The sequence below is a fragment of the Sinocyclocheilus grahami genome, unplaced genomic scaffold (genome assembly GCF_001515645.1).
Source record: "Sinocyclocheilus grahami isolate Dianchi unplaced genomic scaffold, SAMN03320097.WGS_v1.1 scaffold465.1, whole genome shotgun sequence".
NCBI classification, from domain to species: Eukaryota; Metazoa; Chordata; class Actinopteri; order Cypriniformes; family Cyprinidae; genus Sinocyclocheilus; species Sinocyclocheilus grahami.
The window spans coordinates 1,074,356-1,096,049 of record NW_015505644.1 but is presented as its reverse complement, the minus strand read 5'-3'; the positions used below and the strand labels follow the sequence as shown (position 1 = coordinate 1,096,049).

At 38.7% G+C, this 21,694-nt stretch overlaps 1 protein-coding gene across 1 annotated transcript in view; it reads left to right on the top strand.

Moving 5' to 3' along the window:
* The window catches only part of LOC107553125 (patched domain-containing protein 2-like), a 24,234-nt gene extending 2,681 nt beyond the window's left edge, over positions 1–21,553 (top strand). Inside the window, exons 3-11 of the mRNA XM_016235246.1 lie at positions 2,127–2,215; positions 2,464–2,628; positions 10,540–10,676; positions 14,496–14,665; positions 14,803–14,933; positions 17,555–17,730; positions 19,227–19,353; positions 19,627–19,772; positions 21,347–21,553. Of these exons, the coding sequence (XP_016090732.1) occupies positions 2,127–2,215; positions 2,464–2,628; positions 10,540–10,676; positions 14,496–14,665; positions 14,803–14,933; positions 17,555–17,730; positions 19,227–19,353; positions 19,627–19,772; positions 21,347–21,553 (1,348 nt within the window). The remainder of the gene's footprint in view (positions 1–2,126; positions 2,216–2,463; positions 2,629–10,539; positions 10,677–14,495; positions 14,666–14,802; positions 14,934–17,554; positions 17,731–19,226; positions 19,354–19,626; positions 19,773–21,346) is intronic.
* Positions 21,554–21,694: the final 141 nt, after the last annotated feature.

The window sequence follows — 21,694 nt, the reverse complement described above, 5'->3', positions numbered from 1 at the left end:
CTTTATCCAGGTCTTTCAGCAGATCAGCCTGGTATGCTTGGAGCACCGCCATTGTGTGCAGCGAAGCAACAGCCTGACCTGCTGCTGCGTATGCCTTGCCATTCAAGCGAGATGTAGTTTGAAGGGGCACGGATGGCAAGGAGGGAGTTTTGAGAGACGATGTCTCACCCCTAAAGAGATAGCTGGCTAGCGTCTCTTCTACAGGGAGCATTCTCTCATAGCCGTTTTCGCACATCGCCTCGATTTTCACATAACTGGTATGCTGAAACCGATGGATGTGTGAGGAAAACGGCCTCTTCCATTCCTTCTCGATCTCAATATGGAGATCAGGAAGGAAAGGAAGGCTCACCTGAGCTGGAGGGCTATGGCCAGAAAGATAACTTACCTCGAGATGACCTCGCAATGTCACTTCCTTAGTCCGCTTCCATGGCAAGTCAAGCCTCGTCGTGGCGCGATCCATAACCTCTAAGAGCTCGTCATAAGCAGGGCAGGAGGATTGAGAAGGCTCAGCCTCAGCTTCTTCGGTCTCTTCATCCATTTCCTGCTCTTCCTGGGCTGAATCCAGCAGAGCACTGGCCCCGGATCAGATGATGTTAAAGAGAGAACATCATCCTCCGGCGGCTGTCTCTCGCCTGCCACCGATGAGCGCGAGGGGGAAAGCCCCTCCTTAAACTCATAGGCCAGGTCCACCTGAGACCCCCACGAGCTCATTCTCCTCCATGCCTCAGAAGCAGCGGGTCCTGAACCGCGGGAAGCAGATGGCTGCCCCTCTTTACTCGAAAAGAGAGACAAACGAGAACGGAGCTTTTTCATTGGAAAAAACTCGCAATGCACGCAGATTGCCCCCTCGAGGACATCGCGTGCATGCTCTTCGCCCAAACAAGCAACACATAGATCGTGTGTGTCATCTGGTGTCAAATAGCGATGACACGGAGGCACACACCTTCTAAATGCTCTGCTAGTGCTCGCCATAATGAATAGAGATAGCTCTTACTTTTTCCTTGGAAATGCACGCTTCAAACAGAACAGTCAGTGAAGACGAAGAAGAGAATGATGTGTGCTCCCGGCGCCTATTTATACTATAGTCGCACCGGTACTGATGTCATGGCTGTCGCCGGCCAACGAGTTGGTGTTTTTTCAATGTATGCTTCAGACATGGGTCACAACGAGGCGTTTGAAGTTCCATGAAAGGGAACTAAGAGTTTTTTTAATTAAATGATTAAATGATCTGTTTAAAGTTATTGTTCACACAGAACAACAAATTCTGTCATTATTAAATCTTTAAGACTTATTTTTTCTTTCATTGTGCTGGTCACTCTTTTCCTTGCAATTACATTGAATGGAGACGAAACCTTTCAAGACCTTTTAAAAAAAAAAAAAATGCTGCCTGTATGAATGAATGAATGAATGATATTTTAAGTTGAATCTTGATCCAGTTCTCGAGTTAAATTCACTGACTAAGTGATCCATTTACAGACATTTTAAAGTTAACAGCTCATTGCTGGGGGACAATTATTAGTGAATAATGTGTCCAATTTGTCTGTTTCTCACTTTAAGCTATTGCACAAGTCAGATAGACCACTTTTATGGTTCTTTTGCATTGCTTTTGAAGCTTGAAAGCTTCAGTCCCCATTCATTGTAATTGCATAGAAAAGACTGACAAGCACAGCATTCGAAATATCTTTTTTTGTGCTCCACAGAATACATAAAGTCATACAGGTTTGGAATGACATGAAAGTAAGTAAATGGTGACAGAACTTTTATTTTGACAAAGACTAATTATGTCATCAATAATATCATGTCGTTCTAACCCTGTAAGACTTTCTTTTTTTCCTTTCAACATGCTGGCCACTCTTTTCCTATGCAGTTTCACTGAATACAGATGGAACCTTTCAAGATTCAAAAATGATGCAAAAGGACCATAAATGTATTATAAAAGCAGTTCAGACATGACCCATGAGAGAAATAGTGATATCTGATTCATGAATCTTTATTTTGAGTTGTATCTTTTTAATGAATTGGTTGCTGGTCACTCTTTTCCAAGCAATTGCATTGACATTTACATACAATTACTTGCTTTTTTGTGTGTATTTTTCCTTTAACCCTGAGACTGTTAACCCTAACAGGTGGACCACTCTAACGAAACTGTCCACCAGCCCCAGTCCGCTCTCAGATGAAGACGATGTTGCTCTAATAACGGTAGAAATGGAACCAGGTAATGATGATGTCATCACCACAAACGCTATTTTGATAAAAGATTACAGAGACAGTTTGGAATACTGGAACATTTGGAATACTGTGCACCGATGAATCATTCATGATAAGACCATGAATATGAACTTAGCAAGTAAACAAGGTCTGTTTTGATTTCACGTTGATCTGAAATTAAAAACCATGGTGCATTATCTCAGATCATCACATTCAGCTGCTGAGTCACTACTTGTATTGTTGATTTCTGCGCAGGTGTGTATGACTCTGAATCCGATGCGGTACTGCTGTCACTCTCAGCTGAAGCTGCTTTGGCCGTGTCCACTGAGGGCAGTGTAGGGGTGGTCAGCGCTCACCTTCAGAAGCTCCTGAGACACTGGGTGGCAGAGCCTGTAGTGGAGAAACGGAAAACCATTATAGGTGAGTAACACTTGTCATGATTAGGAATGTTTAGAGGTTTATCTCAGAAGACGAGAAGACAATGCTTTCATAAGTCTCACATTAGTTAAGCATCTTTATTCATTTGCTCTCAGCCGCAGACAATGCTCTCACAGGCCGCCCACAGAGCATTGGCTTACTGTCTGATGCATGTCACGCACAAAATTACCAAGAGCTGGCTGAAACCTTTCACTCTGATTCACTGGCTTCTAAGGGTGTATTCACACCTATCTTGTTTGGTTCGATTGAATCGAACTCAAGTTGGTTTCGCCCCTTGGTGCGGATATTTTGGGCAGGTGTAACCAACCAACCGTACTGTCACGAATCCGGTCCATGAACTTCCGTCTGCTTGCCACGCAAGGTCACCCTTCCACTACTATGGACCACACTATGCACCACACCACTGTTGCACTTCACCCGGACTACAGTTCCCATCATCCATTGCACTGATTACACACACACAGTTGATTGCGCACAGCACTGATTGCACACAGCTGTCATCAATCACACCTTCCCTATATAACACTCACTCTGATCCTTTCCCCCTGCCGAGTATTGTATAGCATTGTATAGCATTAATAGCATTTATCACTCTCATAGTGATAGCTACTCTACGGAGCCTGTCTAGTTTTTCCATAGCCTTATCTTAGTCTTGCCTTGTCTGTTTTCTCGTGTCCTGATCTTTGCCTGTGTATCTCGGATATCTCGGATTCGCCCTCTCGTCTTGCCCTACTCGGACCTTTGCCTTGTACCTGGATTTATCCCTCTAGTCTCGCCCTGTTGATTCTGTTCGCCGATCGTAGACCCACACTACCCCTATGTATATTCTTGTGTCTTGCCCTCTATATACCTGTTGCCATTGTCTGACCCTTGCCTGTTTCTGACCACGCCTGTGAATAAAGCTTGCACATGGATCCGCACGTCTCACGTCTTGTCAGACCCGTAACACGTACCGAGACCACTTCCAGACGAACTCTGGTACGGTTGAATGGATAAACCAATGAATGGATGACTTTAAGCACATGTGTGGTTTTGTTTACAGTTTCTGGTTCACTTGCAAAAAGGGCAGTGTGAAAGCAAACCGGACCAAACCAAAAAAAAAAAATCAACATTGTATTTGGCCCGGACAAAAGCAAGTGAACTAACGGACTTTCCGTTACTTTCTGGAGTTGTCACTTTGTCTGGTCCCAAAGTTGTCAAATTATGGTACGAAGTTAAGGTAATTAATATATAATACTGTACTTGTCACGGTCTGTGGTTGTAGTGACGCACACAACGATAGAGGTAAATGGAAATAACTGTCTTTAATCAGACTTCAAATCAGGACAAATACCAGGAGCAAGGAGAACCACTAAACAACATCAACACAAGACAAAGGAACTGAGGAAAACACAGAGCTTATAAACACATGAAACGCAATCAGGGAGAACAGAAACAGGTGAGGAGTAATCCAGGATAATTAATAGAACACAGCTGACACAAATGGAACTTAATACAGGAATCAAACCAAATAAGGAAAACTAGGAACATACAAGTGACAATACTATACTACACAATAATAGTATAGTATAGTATAGTATAGTATAGAATGACTGGATGACATACTACACTTACCAAAGTGTGCAGTGCACAACAGAGCTACTGCATGGGATACTGTATCCCACAATCTTATTCCCTTGACATGACCATCTCCAGTGAGATTGATGAACCAGTAATATCAGCCACAATCTCTTTCTTCTCTCAGTATTTGATAAGACTGCCAAGTGTGGAGACATTTTTACACAAAATTAGTGCAAAATAACTGGACAGCACTCATTGAATTAAAAATGCAATGTGATGATGTCCCATGTCAGCAATGTAGTGTACTATTTGACATGTTTATGTGGAATAATGCCTATACTGAGTTGCTTAGAAAACTTAGAAATGTTACCTAGGTAACTACCTGTAATAATAATAATAATAATAATAATATAAAATGAAAAAAAAAATCAATGAAAATATAGTTATAAAATCTTATATAAATATAAAATCTAATTAAAATTGATACATTATTATTTATAATATTCATAAATGCTATAATAGTAACCTAATGAGAATTGTTTCTAAATAATTGCACTGAAATTCATTTTTAAAAAATATATCTTTATACCTTCATAAGATCTAGAGAATGGTTGACAAAAGAATGCTTGCAAAGGTATAAAGGTCTGATAAATGATTATCTGAAAACGAACAAAGAGTACAATAGTGAACTCATGCAAGTCAGATTTAGATTTTTCTGCTAATGTACAGACAATTTGTGCATGAGTAAGATGATGTCCTGGCTGTTTTGTTTCAGACTCTCTGTATTTTGTTCTTAGTCTCAAGGTCAGTCTATTCACAGTTCAAACAAAGGAGCTATGAACCGCATCCCTTATGTGTCTGCAACAATGCAATTAAGCATGTTGGAGCTTAGCAAGAAATTTCCACAAATGCCTATTGTGTAAATGCATATTTATGCAGCTGCATGCATGTCAATAAGCTAAATTAGAGCCAGGTTTCTCCCAGGCCACCATTGCTCTTTCCTCTTATTAGGTGAGCAGCCTGAGCATTGTTGATACACAGTATCAATACAATAACAATACAGTCATGCATAATGTAGCAGGATGCATTTAACCCTTGTTCTGTGCAAAAATGGCTGGTCTTTTAAAAATTGCTTGTAAATCTCACAATATGCTATGTCATCACCAAATCTTGGATTCAGCCCTTTTCTGAACTTGTTTTCTTTCAATCAGCAAGGGTTTTGTATTACATTTTGGAGGTGATCAATCGTAGGCCTCATTGATCTGAGCTTACACTATATGGACTAAAAGTATTGGGACACCTGACCATTATACCAACAGGGCATTGCATTATAAATACATAGACAGTTAGTCCCACCTTTGCAGCTTGCAAAGAAATTGGAAAAAAAGGCTGAAAAAAAATAGATTGATTTCAGTATTTGGTAATATTATAGCCAGTGCTGGATAGATTACTTACAAATTGTAATCCGTTACTGATTTGAAATTACTTGACAAAAATTGTAGTTTGTAATGTAATCCATTACATTACACATTTTAGGTAATATAATCAAACTACTTTCTGATTACTTTTAGATTACTTTTGACCTAACTCGTTTATGACATTGATTTAAATAAGATAATCGTGTATCGTAGAGATAGAAAATATATTGCTTTTGTTGTTATTAATAACATGAAGGGCATTAAACATTACTTTACATCAAGGTTTCACAAACAGGGCTTGTGAAGGAATTGTGGGGTAAATAAAAATGAATGTGTTCAGTAGTTGATGCAATGTTGAAATGTTGAGAAAATAATTCTTAAAACTGAAATAATTCTTGTAAATTATAGCCACCAGAGAAGTCATTGGTCTTTGTGTGAATGTCCACAAAACTGAAACACTTTCTGAATGTATATTAGCGCTAGGCTATTTTAGAAAGAACATTTAAAAGATGCAAAAGAATTACGGAGAATCAATAAATTATAAATAAATTATTGCTTTTATGTGAATAATATGTAATTATGTAATCAATAAAAAAGAAACTGTAGTTTCTTTTCAGAAACTGATTTTCACAAGTATTTTCAAATGTAATGATTTGATTACCTAATTTTATTTTTATTTTTATTTAACCAGAAAAAGACTGTTTAAAAAAAGACAAATTGGGCAGCAATACAATCAGTTTCATCACAAATGTACACAACACAAACAAACTAAAAACACTTGTAGTACATATCATTAAATCATCCTCCATTTGCCAAATAACTTAGTTTACACTATACTATTCTTTTCAAAACTATTTGAATGTACACTACCATTGAAAAGTTTGAGGTGAGCAATTTTTTTTTTTTTTAATCAATACTTTTATTACAAGGATGCATTAAATTTATCAACGTTACTGGAAAAGACTTTCTAGGCTGAACCTCTTACAAAAATATATTTCAGACAGATGTTTTTCTTTTGAACTCTCTTTTCATCAAAGAATCCTGAAAAATAACGTATCACCGTTCAGGCAACTTTCATCAATAAGACATTATATAAGGCATAATGTTTAGTGTCACCCTGAAGGGATTTATTTGTTTTGTTGTGTTAATCTGCTACATCGGTACATTATTCATTATCAGTTATATTGTTTTGTTTGACCATGAAAGGCCACAACTGAATCGGAATCAAGTATCCCAAAAGAGTGTGCCATAACAAGCATTATATAATGCTTAACAGAGCAGTGGTTATATATTCAATCATAATATATGATTACATACTGTATAAGTGTTTGAGAACAGATTTAAAATCTGGTATTCAAAATTTGAAAAATAATGAAGCCTATCCCTTGATCCCCTCATAATTTTCTATCATATCTTTTTATATCCTGACAAATAAACATCACAAATAAAGTGGCAAAAAGGCCAAAAAAAAAAATAAACTATACTATTCTATACTATACTATACTATGCTACGCTACACTAGACTACACTACGCTATAGCTATAAGAAGATTGCCAAGACCCTGAAACTGAGCTGCAGCACGGTGGCCAAGACCATACAGCGGTTTAACAGGACAGGTTCCACTCAGAACAGGCCTCACCATGGTCGACCAAAGAAGTTGAGTGCACATGCTCAGCGTCATATCCAGAGGTTGTGTTTGGGAAATAGACATATGAGTGCTGCCAGCATTGCTGCAGAGGGGTCAGCCTGTCAGTGCTCAGACCATACGCTGAACACTGCATCAAATTAGTCTGCATGGCTGTCGTCCCAGAAGGAAGCCTCATCTAAAGATGTTGCACAAGAAAGCCCGCAAACTTTGCTGAAGACAAGCAGAATAAGGATATGGATTACAGGAACCATGTCCTGTGGTCTGATGAGACCAAGATAAACTTACTTGGTTCAGATGGTGTCAAGCGTGTGTGGCGGCAACCAGGTGAGGAGTACAAAGACAAGTGTGTCTTGCCTAAAGTTAAGCATGGTGGTGGTTCTGTGAGATACTGTATATATATATATATATATATATATATATGATAGTACCCTTTTATGGGAAACATATTCATATAGATCATCTCTATTTTCACACAGATCTCACACACAGCGCTTTCCTGAACTCTGCTCCTGTGAAATCACAAAATAAAATGCGAACAAATGCATCCCATTATTGCTGAAGACCCTAATTAGTTGCTTCAGGTGTGTTTGATTAGGGTTGGAGCTGAACTTTGCAGGACAGTCGATCGCCAGGAGCAGGGTTGGGCACCCCTGATTTACATACACTAACATGCTTGCAATTTTAGGCCATGTCCACACGTACACAGGTATTTGTGTAGGAGTTTTTCCTTCTTCTGTTTTTAAAAAAATCTCATGAAAATGCAAACGCATGCTATGAAGCACTGTCAAGAGCATGCTAAACCAACAGGTGGCGATATAATCTCAACCGTAAAGCCATGTTGGCCAATCAGAAGCCTGAAAAAGTCTCCAGTAGGCGGAGATAACGGAGCATGCTCCGACGTCACAAGCCAAAAAACTCCGGTTTCGCTGTCTACACGACAACACTGCAACCGGAGTTTTTGAAAATCTTCACCCTGGCAGGAGTTTTCAAAAATGTTTGGTTTCAGTGACCTGGTGCTGTGTTTGCATGTGGACGAACGGCCAAACCGCATAGAAAAAGCTGCGGTTTTAAAATTAACGCATTCGTGTGGACAGGGCCTTAGTTGGTTTTTAAAACCCCCCTCAAATGCAAATTAATGTTTTTTTGCTTTTATTTCATGTCTATTAGCTGTGAGGTCATAAATGGAGTGCAATTCTAGAGGTTGAGAAAAATATGTTTTAGCATAAACATAATATATTCAAAAATAATGAAGACTCATGTTCATCCTAATACCTTATATTACCTGACATTAAAGGGTCAAAGTTGCTCAGCTGAACAAGTTTTCACAAACTTTTGCTTTTAAAAGTAGTAAACATTACTTTAGACAGGTCACATGCTACCTTTTAAAAGGTTTAGGGTTGGTAATATTTAGAGGTTCAAGCGTGCTGAAACCCTATTATAATGCCCCTTGGGCGACTTTTAAGGTCAATTAGATGTTCCACAAACCGGTACAAATTTACTTTTGTGCCTGAAGCAATACGTTTATGTAATAAATCTAGTTGATTTAGATTATTTATTTAATGGAATGTAATTTTTTTTTTATAATTTTTTTTTTTTTCTTCTCTCTTCCCTTTACATGTATTTGGTGTATTTTAAATATATGTATGTGTGTTAAGTGTTGTATATGTGAAGCACTACAAAAGTCTGAATTAATTGCCCCAAGGGGATTAATAAAGCACTAAACTATAATTGTTTTTTCAAAGATTAGCATTCAGACATAAAAGTGATCGGGCAGACCAAACCGTAAGGCGTAGAAACCTGAAACTTTGAGAGATGGTAGTTCCCATCCTCTCTTTACAACATTACCAAGGCTCACCCCAATCACTGAAACGAGGGCGCTACAGTGATCAAAAGTATGAAATCGCTCATAACTCCTAAAGTGCTTATTGTAGACTCAAAAGTTTTATATCACTGGACTCCTTGGGTCAAGACGAAAACAAAACGCATATGACAGAACTTTTCGGCTATTTTGGATTTCTTTTAAAACCCTCTTTTGCAAACTAGTCCTAGGGTTTTCGCCCAATCGGAACCAAACCAAAAAAAAATCTAAAATAAAAGAAATAAAATTCATTTACATTTAGTCATTAGTCATTTTTCAGACGCTTTTATCCAAAGCAACTTACAATTGGAGAATACATAAAGCGAGGCAAACAGACACAGGAAGTGCTCGTAAAATACCAAGTTTCAGGCATTTGTTCAAATATGTACAAGCTAGAAAGGGAAGGAATAAATAAAGAGAAAGACAAAGTTTTTTTTTTTTTTTGTAATTTAGAATGAAGTCAAGTAGCGTCGAAAGAGATGAGTTTTCAGCTGTCGCTTGAAAATTGTCAGGGATTCAGCATTCCAGATAGGGGTGGGAAGATCATTCCACCAGCCAGGAACGGTGAACGTGAATGTTCTGGAAAGTGATTTTGAACCTCTCTGTGATAGTAACACGAGGCATCGCTCACTAGCAGATCTCAGACTTCTGGAGGGGATGTATATTCATAATAGTGAATGGAAGTAGTCGGGTGCTTAGCCTGTGGCTGTTCTATAAGCAAGCATAAATGTCTTGAACTTGATGCGAGCCGCAACCGGTAGCCAGTGCAAGGAGATAAAGAGAGGTGTAACATGGGCTATTTTGGGCTCGTTGAAGACCAGTTGTGTCGCTGCATTCTGAATCATTTGTAGAGGTTTGATTGTGCTTGATGGAAGTCCACCGAGAAGAGCATCGCAGTAGTCCAGCCTAGAAATCACAAGGGCCTGGACCTGCAAATTCACCATTGCAAAAGGATGCCAAAAATTTGAAAGATGCGTGGACACTTTTTCTTAAACAGCTATAATTTTTCAACGGAATGAGATATTTACACCAAACTCGATACGCATATTAAGAACTATAAGAACTATTAAGAAATATAATAGGACAAAACATATCTGCTATAACTATGCATCTGTTAGTCCGATTGACTTAAAAATTCACATGCATTGTCTGTGTCTAAGTCTTTGAGCAGGTTTATGTATCTCGAAAAACATGGCTGCCGTTGGCCAATGAAGTTTGAGCACCTAATAGGCAGGGTTAATGGAGGCCAATTGAAATGAAACTCAGTGGGCCTGTTTGACTTATGCCTCTAAAGGTCTGTGAGAAATCTAAAATAAATCAGCCACTGGGGGGCGATATTGCAATTTTCAAGTGTATCTGATGTCTGCTGCCTTGATGTAGTTAACCACTGTTTCTATGAATTTCTGCAGGTGGTCTCCTTACTGTATATGTGTTTAAACTGGAGCTGGGCTCTGCTGTTCCTCTATATCGTTATTCACTAAGTGCCAGCGTACCTGCACCCTGGCAGGCATCATCGTCTACACATGGGGATGTGCCCTTCTTTCAGGTCTGTTTGGCCTCACACCAACACATATAAACACACACATAAATACCAAGATTGTGTGGAATAAATTGAAATGAATTGAGAATGCCTTTAAATTCTAGTTCTCTATTTGTCGATCACTATGAGTTATGTCGTGACTCGACATTATGGGGTCTTATTGGGAGCCCGAATCCTCTCTGATTAAGAGAAAACAGCAATGAAATTTGGCTAGTGGATTTTGCATGCTGAGCACATGGGTATAAATAGGCGACAGGTGCATCCACTCAACAGATTTTTGCTTTGAAGCCACGTGAATGAACACATTTCGTTCCCTGGAGAATGGTGACTCCATCCCAAAACGATCTGGCTGGTCTGGAGTCGATTCGGGGAAGCTCAGGTACACCTGTTTGCCTCCCATGAGTCCTCCCACTGCCAGCTGTACTTCCTGACCGAGGCCCCACTGGTATACAGCTGGCCTCGTGCTTTACGCAAGTATGCATTTCCCCCAGTGAGCCTTCTCTCCCTCCCTGGCACATCCCTCTGGGGAAGGGCCTTCTTTCTCAGAGGCTCGGCACCTTTGGCACCCGCGTCCAGATCATGGGATGTGGCAGACCTAAGTGATCTCCCACCAGCAGTGGGAGACACTGCAACTCAGGCCAGAGCCCTCTCTACAAGTTGAGCTTTTGCCTTGAAGTGGAGTCTGTTCATGATTTGGTGTTCTTCTCGCCGAGAAGACCCCCGAAGATGCACAATTGGAGTAGTGCTTTCTTTCCTGCAAGTAAGGTTGGAGCGTAGGCTGTCACCCTCCACCTTGAAAGTGTATGTGGCTGCTATCGCAGCACATCACGATGCAGTGGACAGCCGGTCCCTGGAAAGGCACGGTCTCATCGTCAGGTTCCTGAGGGGTGCCAGAAGGTTAAATCCTCCTTGGCCTTCCTATCTTCCTATCTCTATACCTTCCTGGCTGGCCTTCAGAGAGATGCCCAAGGTTCCCACCACGCCTTTTCGCGATCAGGTGATGAACCTGCAAGGACTGCCCTCGGAGGAGGCAGATCCAGCCTTGGTGTTGCTGTGTCCTGTAAGAGCACTGCGCATGTACGTGGACCACACCCGGAGCTTCAGAAGCTCTGAGCAGCTCTGTGTCTGCTACGGAGTTCGGCAGAAAGGGAAGGCTGTCTCTAAACAGAGGTTGGCCCACGGGATAGTGGATGCCATCGCCTTGGCGAACCAATCCCGAGGCGAGCCATGCCCCCTGGGGGTGAGGGCTCACTTCACACGGAGTGTTGCCTCCTCCTATGTGTTAGTGCCCGGCGCCTCTCTGGCAGACATCTGTAGAGCTGTGGGCTGGGGGACACCGAACTTACAGTCTCCGCGTTGAGCCAGTTTCTTTCTGTGTGTTGGGTAACAGGTAAGTGGCGGCAAGAGCTGGCCAGTGTCACGCTTGCTGCGCCATTTCCCCTCACCTGGGATGCGAGCGCCTTTTTCCTCCTCCAGTACAGTTCCCCAAATGGCGAACTCTGGTGGAGTATCCTCCAGCACCCCCAGCAGTCAGACTGGGCAGAGCAGTCTGCCGCCAGGCCCAGCATTGGTGTTAACTTGCCCAGGTCTCTGGTCAGCCCCTGTACTGGGCTAGGTGTCCATATGGCTTGATTCCCTTCAGGCGATCCCATATGTGTATTTTCCACGGTACGGTTTCCCTCTCGGTGAACCCGTGTCTTCCCTTTGACAGAACATTCTGTCAGTCTCTGTTGGCAGTCAGTCCATCCCTACTCTTAGGTAGGACCTGCCTTACAGACCCATTCCATATGTAGTACTGCCCCAGGCCTGGGTCAGTCCATATCAGTGTCTCCACATGTCACCTCCCTACGGGTAGGATGTGTCCTCCATAGCGCCCTTCTCTGGAAGGCTTGCTTCCCCATCGTTACTGCCAAGCTGTAACAACAAGTAGGAAAGACTTGAAGCAATCTTTCATTGAAGGTCGAAATCCCTTCTGTTAAGAACTTTCTGCTGTGACAGGGTTCAGGTTGTGGTGCTTTCCAAGGACCCCATTATGTCGAGTCACGACATAACTCGTAGTGACCGACAGATAGGGAATGTCTCAGTTACGTACGTAACCCTCATTCCCTGATGGAGGGTACGGAGATGTTATGTCCCCATGCCACAACCTCGAACCATCGCTGGTTGCCAGGGACAAGTTCTCGGCTCCTCAGCATAAAACCTGATGAGTGGATGCACCTGTCGCCTATTTATACCCGTGTGCATGGGGAGTGGCTCAGCATGCAAAAAATCAACTAACCAAATTTCATTGGCGTTTTCTCTTAATCGGAGATGATTCGGTCTCCCAAGTAAGACCCCATAATGTTGAGTCCCTCCATCAGGGAACGAGGGTTACGTATGTAACCAAGACATTATGCTATGAGATGAACTTGAATTAAGGAGGCAAATATGAAATTGTATTTTGGATTTAAGGGAGCAGAATTAAAATGTAATGAGATTTTAAAAAATCATATTACTGTATGGCTTTGAAGTATATTGTTCATTTTCACTATAAATGTAAACATTAAACTGCACCAGTGTTGTTTTTAGTATTATGTAAATACTATTACAGTATTTATTAATACTATAAAAATGCAATTTTATTTTAGTGTATGTTTTCAGTTTCATTTTAGTTTTAGTTTAAATCATTGTAGTACTTCAACTTATTTAATTTCAGTTGGTTGCAAAGGCAACATTTTCTATTTTTTAAGTTTTTATATTATATTTATGTCATATTTCAATTAATGACAATTATTTTTTTATATTTTTAGTTTTACTTATCAAAAACACTGCATCATAAACACATAAGAACTCATGTTAAAACTTATTTATTATAAATATCCAATGTTTTAAGCAAGCCATCTGTTTAAATTAACCTATTTATTTTATATCTTATTTAATTATACCTTTCACAGGAATTATATCTTATTTAATTATACCTTTCACAGGAATTATATCTTATTTAATTATACCACACAGGAAACACAATTAATTTCTCAAGATGCTCTAATTTACAAAATATAGCACACAAACACAGATTACAATTTAGTTTTTTTTTTATTTAAGTTTACATTTACATTTATTTAAATTTACATTTTAATTTGAAAACAAATGTGGTGAACATTTGTGGGACTGTAGAGCAAAAACAAAACCGGTTTTATGGCTTTATTAAATATTTCGACAGTATTGAAATAGCCTGTCAATACTAAAATATATTTGACATAGGCAAATAAGTGGTGAAATTAATAATGACAGTATTAATATTTTGTCTAGTGTTGAACTAATTAAATTCCTCTGTTCCGTAACTGAATTGAATATCTTTGAATTGCAATTAAATTCCTCTTCCTGTGATTCCAGTTCAACATCCTGTGAGCCATGGTCAGTTCAATTCAGATTCACACTCATGAATTGTTTTTGCCTGACCCTGACAAACACAAACACACTGCCAGTTGAATATTCTCCATTAAGCAAAGAAAAGAAACAATGGCGAGCACAAACAGTCGTGTCGAGAGACAGCTCTGATAAGCCATTTTCTTGAAAACATAATTATGGCTAGCAAATGTGTTTTTCACATCGCTTAAATACCTTCAGTACACAGACAAAAGCCATTACCGCCCGTCTGCTAATGCCTCGGTGAAAAAACAAAGCTTTCCATGTACACAATCTATAGGGAGCCCTCAGAATTCCATCATCCTCGGAGCAGTTTGCGCAGCGTAATGTCGTATCACCTCAGCGCGCATCAATTGCCCTTACAACCCATTCCATCTGAGCTGACAAACACTGATGGATGTGTTGTCACGGTAACAGGCCTACAGAAGTCCCCATAGCAACTTCAGCACACGGATAAGCGTGTGCGTGTCTCATGCGTATCACCCGCGGCCGCGCTGGATGCTGACTCTGCGCTCGTGTGACGACAGCCGACGCTGGAGATCAGAGTTTGACTTCTACGTGGCGTCGGTCGAGCAGCAGCACAGCAGGCGAGTGTGAAAAAAACATGTGATGAAATCCTTTTAAAGCCACATTTAACCCTGTGTGACTCAGTGCCCCATTTCAGCATATCAAAGTGTCTGGAAATGAGCTGGGATGATAGGAATCTGGTCTGTATTTTGGGCAGGAAGCTGTATTTCGCCCAGCACACGATCAGCCCGTACCCCAGTCGTGTGTGTGAGGGGCCGCCGGGGTGTGTGTTCAGCTCTGGACCGGATGGACCCACTCAGGGCAGCTTCTATGCACCTCTACCTACAGGTACAGGCCTGGGTTTTTAATGTACTTGAAGATGTGCATTTAATTTAAAGGGACAGTTCACCCAAAAATGAAAATTCTGAAGTAATTTACTCATCCTCGTGTTGTTCTAAACCTTTATGTGTTTCTTGAACAGAACAGAAAATATATTTTGAAGAAGGTTGGTAAACAAACATTTGCTGGTCAAGCCATTAACTTTTAAAGTATGAAAAAAGAAAGAAACTCACACAGATTTGGAACGACTTGAGGGCAAATGATGACAAAAACTATTGGTAACACTTTAGTTTAGGGACCAATTCTCACTATTAACCAGTTGCTTATTAGCATGCCTATTATTAACCTATTGGTTGTTTATTAGTAATTATAAAGCACATATTCTGCATGACCATATTCTATATCCCTAATGCCGAGTTCACACTGCACGATTTTCAAAGACGTCGCATCACTGTTGGTTTCACACTGAACGACTATCTGGGGTAGCATTCAGTTGTTGCTGTGTTCACATTGCACGATGGAACGACGACAGGAGGTTACACACTGCATGACTTTACAATAGGAAGAATTGCCGACAGCTCTGTCTGGTGCAGGGTTGCCAGGTTTTCGCTACAAAACCCGCCCAATTACTACTCAAAACTAGCCTGAAAATAGCCCAATTGCTTTCGAGGGGGGCCCCAGTAAAAATCGCGTCCGGGGGGTAAAATACACATTTTTTGGCGGGGTTCTCCTGGTACAATTCACATTCCAGGGCCTAAATATCATGTTATTGGGGTCGCTTCAACCTGCTGACATAAAAAACAACCGGTGGCAATCGCGGATTTGGCAACACTGGTCCGCAAACTACATTTCATATAACTCCTCCCCGAACTTCCCGCTGCCCTCTATCTTGTTCTCTCATTGGCTGTAGGTCATCGCCCCATGTGTTTTTCAGTCAGAACTCATTTCACACTGCGTGATTGTGAATCGCCGACAGCTCCAGATATTTAGCATGCCAAATATTTCACGGGCTTCGGCGATTCCCTCAGCGTCTTTGATAATTCACACTGCGCAAAACCTGTCGGCAAGTGAAAAATCGTTCCAAAATTGTGCAGTGTGAACTCGGCATAACCCTACCCAATACCTAAACTTAACAGCTACCTTACTAGCTATTAATAAGCAGCAAATTAGGAGTTTATTGAGGCAAAAGTCGTAGTTAATGGTTTGTTAATAGCAAGAATTGGACCTTAAAATGAAGTGTGACCAAACTATCACTTTAAGGTTTGTGGTAGAATATAATGTTGTGAAAAAAAAAAAATCATACCTCAAAAGTATACTTTTAAAAACTGTACTTGCAGATAATATAGTAGTAATGAAATAATAGACACTTACAGTAAGTGTACTTAAAAGACAGTTCACATTCATGACTATGTTACTTAACTCACATAATCACACTTTTAAAAATTACACTTTGTAATGATGCCAAATTAAAAGTTTTACTTTAATAAATGTAATAAAATGTTGATATTGCTTTAAAGAATGTAAATAGCACATGTAAAGTACCGGTACTTGATTATAGCCTAACTGTAGTGTGATATCCAGTATTACATTTAATGTTAATATATTTTAAATCTACTAAATTGCAACTTCATTGTTAAAAATGTGTAATTACAAATACATTCAAAATGTATTAAAATATATTTTAGTTTGCTATAAATGCTTGTCAGTACATTCAGCAGTTACACTTTAGCCATATATCAAAGACAATAGAAGAAATTATATTTATCTATAATACATTTTCAATTCATTCTAATTATCATGCAGTGTCTAAAATCATTACAATCAGTTCACACTTAAGTATATTCTTTTAAAGTACATTATTTCCTCTTAACTGAACTATAAACGCATGTAGAATGAAGTAATGATTCTAGGTGTTGCTTTAATAAATGTAATAAAATGTTGATATTGCTTTAAAGAATGTAAATAGCACATGTAAAGTACCGGTACTTGATTATAGCCTAACTGTAGTGTGATATCCAGTATTACATTTAATGTTAATATATTTTAAATCTACTAAATTGCAACTTCATTGTTAAAAATGTGTAATTATAAATGCATTCAAAATGTATTAAAATATATTTTAGTTTGCTATAAATGCTTGTCAGTACATTCAGCAGTTACACTTTAGCCATATATCAAAGACAATAGAAGAAATTATATTTATCTATAATACATTTTCAATTAATTCTAATTATCATGCAGTGTCTAAAACCATTACAATCAGTTCACACTTAAGTATATTCTTTTAAAGTACATTATTTCCTCTTAACTGAACTATAAACGCATGTAGAATGAAGTAATGATTCTAGGTGTTATAGCTGGCATTTTCTATTCATGAATATATGAATTCTCAATATTAACTAGTAACTTATTAGCATGCCTATTATTAACATATTACATATAAAGCACTAAAGCACAAAATTGTGTTTGGGCTATCCCAAAACAAAAGCGATTAAGCAACATGTTGCTTCTGAAACATACCCATGTGCAATCTTTCTCATTTAAACACTAAATGCTTAATTTTCTGTCAGTTTGTCAGTTGTTGTTTAATTCTTTCGTAAGTGTCAGCTACATCTTGTATATCTGATCAGCTCCTGCCCAGGTTAAGATCTCCAGGACCTCCGGCTTTAACCCCTGCAGTGGAGGTCAGTGTGGGAAACCAGCAGTGCGTCCTCTAGTGGACACCGGAGCCATGGTGTTCGTGGTGTTCGGCATACTGGGCATCAACCGCACTCAGCACTCTGACAACCATGTTATTGGAGACCTGGTAAGACAGAATACAACTCTTTACACTGAGTGCAGAAGGGAATGATGAAAATATAAAGTCCCTTCATGAAAATGGATAATGGATTAATCATAGTCAACTTCCAAAAATGCCTAGTAAGTTAAAAAGATAGTTCACAAAATGAAAATTTGCTTTTAATTTAAAACTTTGAGAGTCAAAAAAAGCAACACAAGCAACACAAAATGAATACCTGTGGCTCCTGATGGTATATTGAGTGAAAAGAATGTAGATCAATATATCGTCAGGAGCCACAGGTATTAATTTCGTGTTGCTTTTTTGACTCTCAAAGGGACAACATTGACTTGCATTTAAATTAAAAGTAAATTTTCATTTTTTTTTTTCAATTATCCCTTTAGGGGGAGAATCATAGAATCATATCCCTTTGTAAATAGTTAGAGATTTGAATTAATTTGTCTCAAGTCATTTTAAAAGTTGTAAGACAAAGCTATAGGTAGCTGGATAGTTAACTGTCTCTGGTGGATTTTTAAGGTATGAATCCCCGCAGGCTTTGAAACTCCCACTACTATGAACAACAAACAAATGCAAGGCGCCAAAAAAAACAGCTGCAAATCATTTGATTATATTTTGATCGACACCTCATGTAATTCATGGTATAGAACCTCAACCCTTTAAAGCCTACTGTATGATTTTATACATACATTTAACTGAAAACTTGCTTGAAAACTTTAGCTTGAAAACTTTTAGTATAATTCTAAAATATGTCCACCTTCAGCTTGTGGGTTACATGCCTTTTTGCCATGAAATCCTTGCTGATTGTAATGAATTACATTAATAATACTCGTTAATAATACCTCAAGATTAACATTTACTGGACTGAATCAACTTTTTGTTTACTTGATTATACATAGATCTTTTTTTAAATCATGTTAATCATGAGTGTCAAATATATGATCATCAGGCTTTTGTGGAACGTTTATTTGTTAATCTCTCAATCATCACTGTATTGCATCGAATATTTGGGACTACAGAGGTTTAATCATAAAACTAAGCATTTAAATATTGTATCAACTTACACATATTATTGTGAGATACACAGTGACAACTGATATGTATATGCATTTTATCTAATTAGTCTGTTGAACTGTTATAAAGATCTCATTGATTTACATTACATTTACCTTTCGGCCATGTAAACTGTAGTGTACCATCTGCACCAAACTGCATATTTTTGCTCAGTTTGAGACTGAATAAATCTGAGGTGTTTTGTCCTGTTAAGTATGAGGTCCATATTCTCTTATATCTTACTATACGAGCCAGACAATCAAATATGATGCTCAAGAAAATATTTTTCAGACTATTTTTTCATATGTCAGCCTGTAAAGGGTAGTAATTTTACCTCCATCGTTTCAGGATTGTTGATGTGGTCTCAGTCTGTACACTGTATATTGATTGTTTTCCTTTGAAGCTGTTTTTTGAATTATTAATTTAATGATTATTGACCTTCCTCTCCCTCAAAGGGTAGTGTGATCTACGATCCAGACTTTGATGTTTTTAATGAGATCGGGCACTTGTGCAAGCTGTGCAAAACCATCAGTGCCAACACCAAGCTGGTGAAGCCTGGTGGAGCTCAGTGTTTGCCATCAGGTGAGGAGGAACCCTTTTAAATACAGCTATTATTAGATAATATGATTGATTTAAGTGCACTGACACCATCAGATGAGAAGAAAATTTGAACTGAATTGAGCTGGATAATGACGCTAACTTTACAACATCAACACTCCTATGATGAATTAATGAACTGATGATTAAACAACATTAAAACTGTTTTCTTAATGTGAAGCTGTTTTGTATATACTGTATTGTATAAAGCGTTGTGACTTGGCTTTCAGTTGGTCACGTCGTGTTTTTCTCCTGCAGGTAACAGCCTCACATCTATCCTGCCGTTACTCCATCCTGAGTGTCACTCTCTTCCGGAGCCCAATCTTTTGCCTGGCCAGCTATCCCATGGTGCAGTGGGCATACAGGGCGGTAGAGTGCACTGGATCTCTATGGCTTTTGAATCAGTGAGTTCATTGCCGCATTTTAATAGTTCGCACAAAAGAGTCGTTGAGTCATATTAAATGCTTTTATGGTGCTTTTTTCACCCTTTGTGCGAGTGTGACAGCACTAAAAATAGCTTAATTACTTGACTTCTTACACAAGGTTGTTAAGCATTTTTATTAGGGCTTAATGGATTAATTTGCTGCGATTAATTCTGGGGGGGGGGCATGTTAAAATTATTAATGCATTTAAAGCACTCGCACCGGCCCAGACCTGTACATCATCTTAAATTGCATACAGTTGCTGATGAACATGATGCAGGACGACTGATTGCATGATTAAGCCTATGAATGCAGTTACGCATTTGCCCCTAAAATTACAAATATGATGGCAAAAATTTGTTTTTGACTTTGTGTTTAGCAATATCACACAAGCAAGAGTGCTGCTTTCCCCCGAATATCTGCACGATTGCAAATGTAATATTGATTTTATAGAACAGTACAATAAACAAGATGTTAATATTGTGTTTTAGACACAAAAAAATGTCGATATTTTCTGTTTTGCTCAATTTCGCCAATTAAACTATTGTAGTTCTGAACAAAACCACCGCGAAACTGTTGTGCATCTACGAGCAACACAAAGTGCTGTTCACTCATTAGGACGGTGACTTGCAGTTGCATACTGGCAGTTTTAGTTTCATATTTAGAGTTTCATCAAAAATCATTTCATATTTAAAAAAAATAAATCTAATTTAATAAAAAAAAAAAAAAACATTAATGGCAGTTTAAAACCTCATAGCATTATGTATGCAATTCTAATTGTAATGTAAATGCATTCATGCCACCTCTGAACAGTCTTCATAATTACACCTAAATGCCACTTCAGATGCTGCGTGCCCAGACATTTTGAGTCAGTGGACCTTGGTGAAATAGTGTGCATTTTAAAATACACGAGGTAAAAATAGGGATGTGAATTTTGACGTGTAAAAATGGCTTTATTAATTTTTGTCTTAAGAAGAAAAAAATATGAGCAGAAAATATGTGACTGTGATCTGTTATGTATCATACATAACTGATTTTTGTGTTATATATTGTTAAAAATATCTCAACTAGCAGAATACAACGAGCATATTGTTTCAGGTAGAGACTAAGCGATAGTAAGTACATGTAAACAGTACATACACATGCAGCTTCACCAAACAAATATTAAATCATAGTAGATCACATATATTTATTTAGAGAAGGCGTTCTTGGTTCAAACGAGCCCAAACACAACATAACACAACACATAGAGCTTGTATGCCCTTATGTAGCATTGTAGCCTTAATATTTTATGTGTAAAATTGATGTTGAATCAAAATATTTAATTCTAAAGCTATTTTTTTATGTCTATTCAATATGCAATGCTTTTATCATTTAAAACGGAATAGAAATTTAATGTTGTTGTTGTTGTTTGTTTTTTTTTGTTTTTTTTGTTTGTTGGGGGGGGGGATTCCTCAGCCAAATTAATTGATCATGTAATTAATTAAATAAAAAAATGTAATCGCTTGACAGCCCTAATTTATATATAAGGGTTCTTCATTGTCTCTGTGTTTCAGACCACCTACAAGGGAAAGTCTTCGTTTCAGACTCACTCTGATTTCCTCCAATGGGAAAGTTTCCTGCAGAAACAGCTCGCATCAATCCCAGCATCCTCGGCTCTGAGACGAGGCTTCCAGACCTGCCAACACTGGAAACAGATCTTCATGGAAATTATAGGCAAGAGAGTAAAAATAGAACGTGGCAAAGACAGAAAGGAGCTTTGATAAAAATGGCCCTGCTTGAATAAATGAGCAATTTAAGAGCGATTAGTCTGAGGCGCAGACATCGTTAACATGAGTGCTCATTAACTTCACTCTCAACAACTGACAATAATGAATCTGCAGTCAGATTCTCTATTTATATTG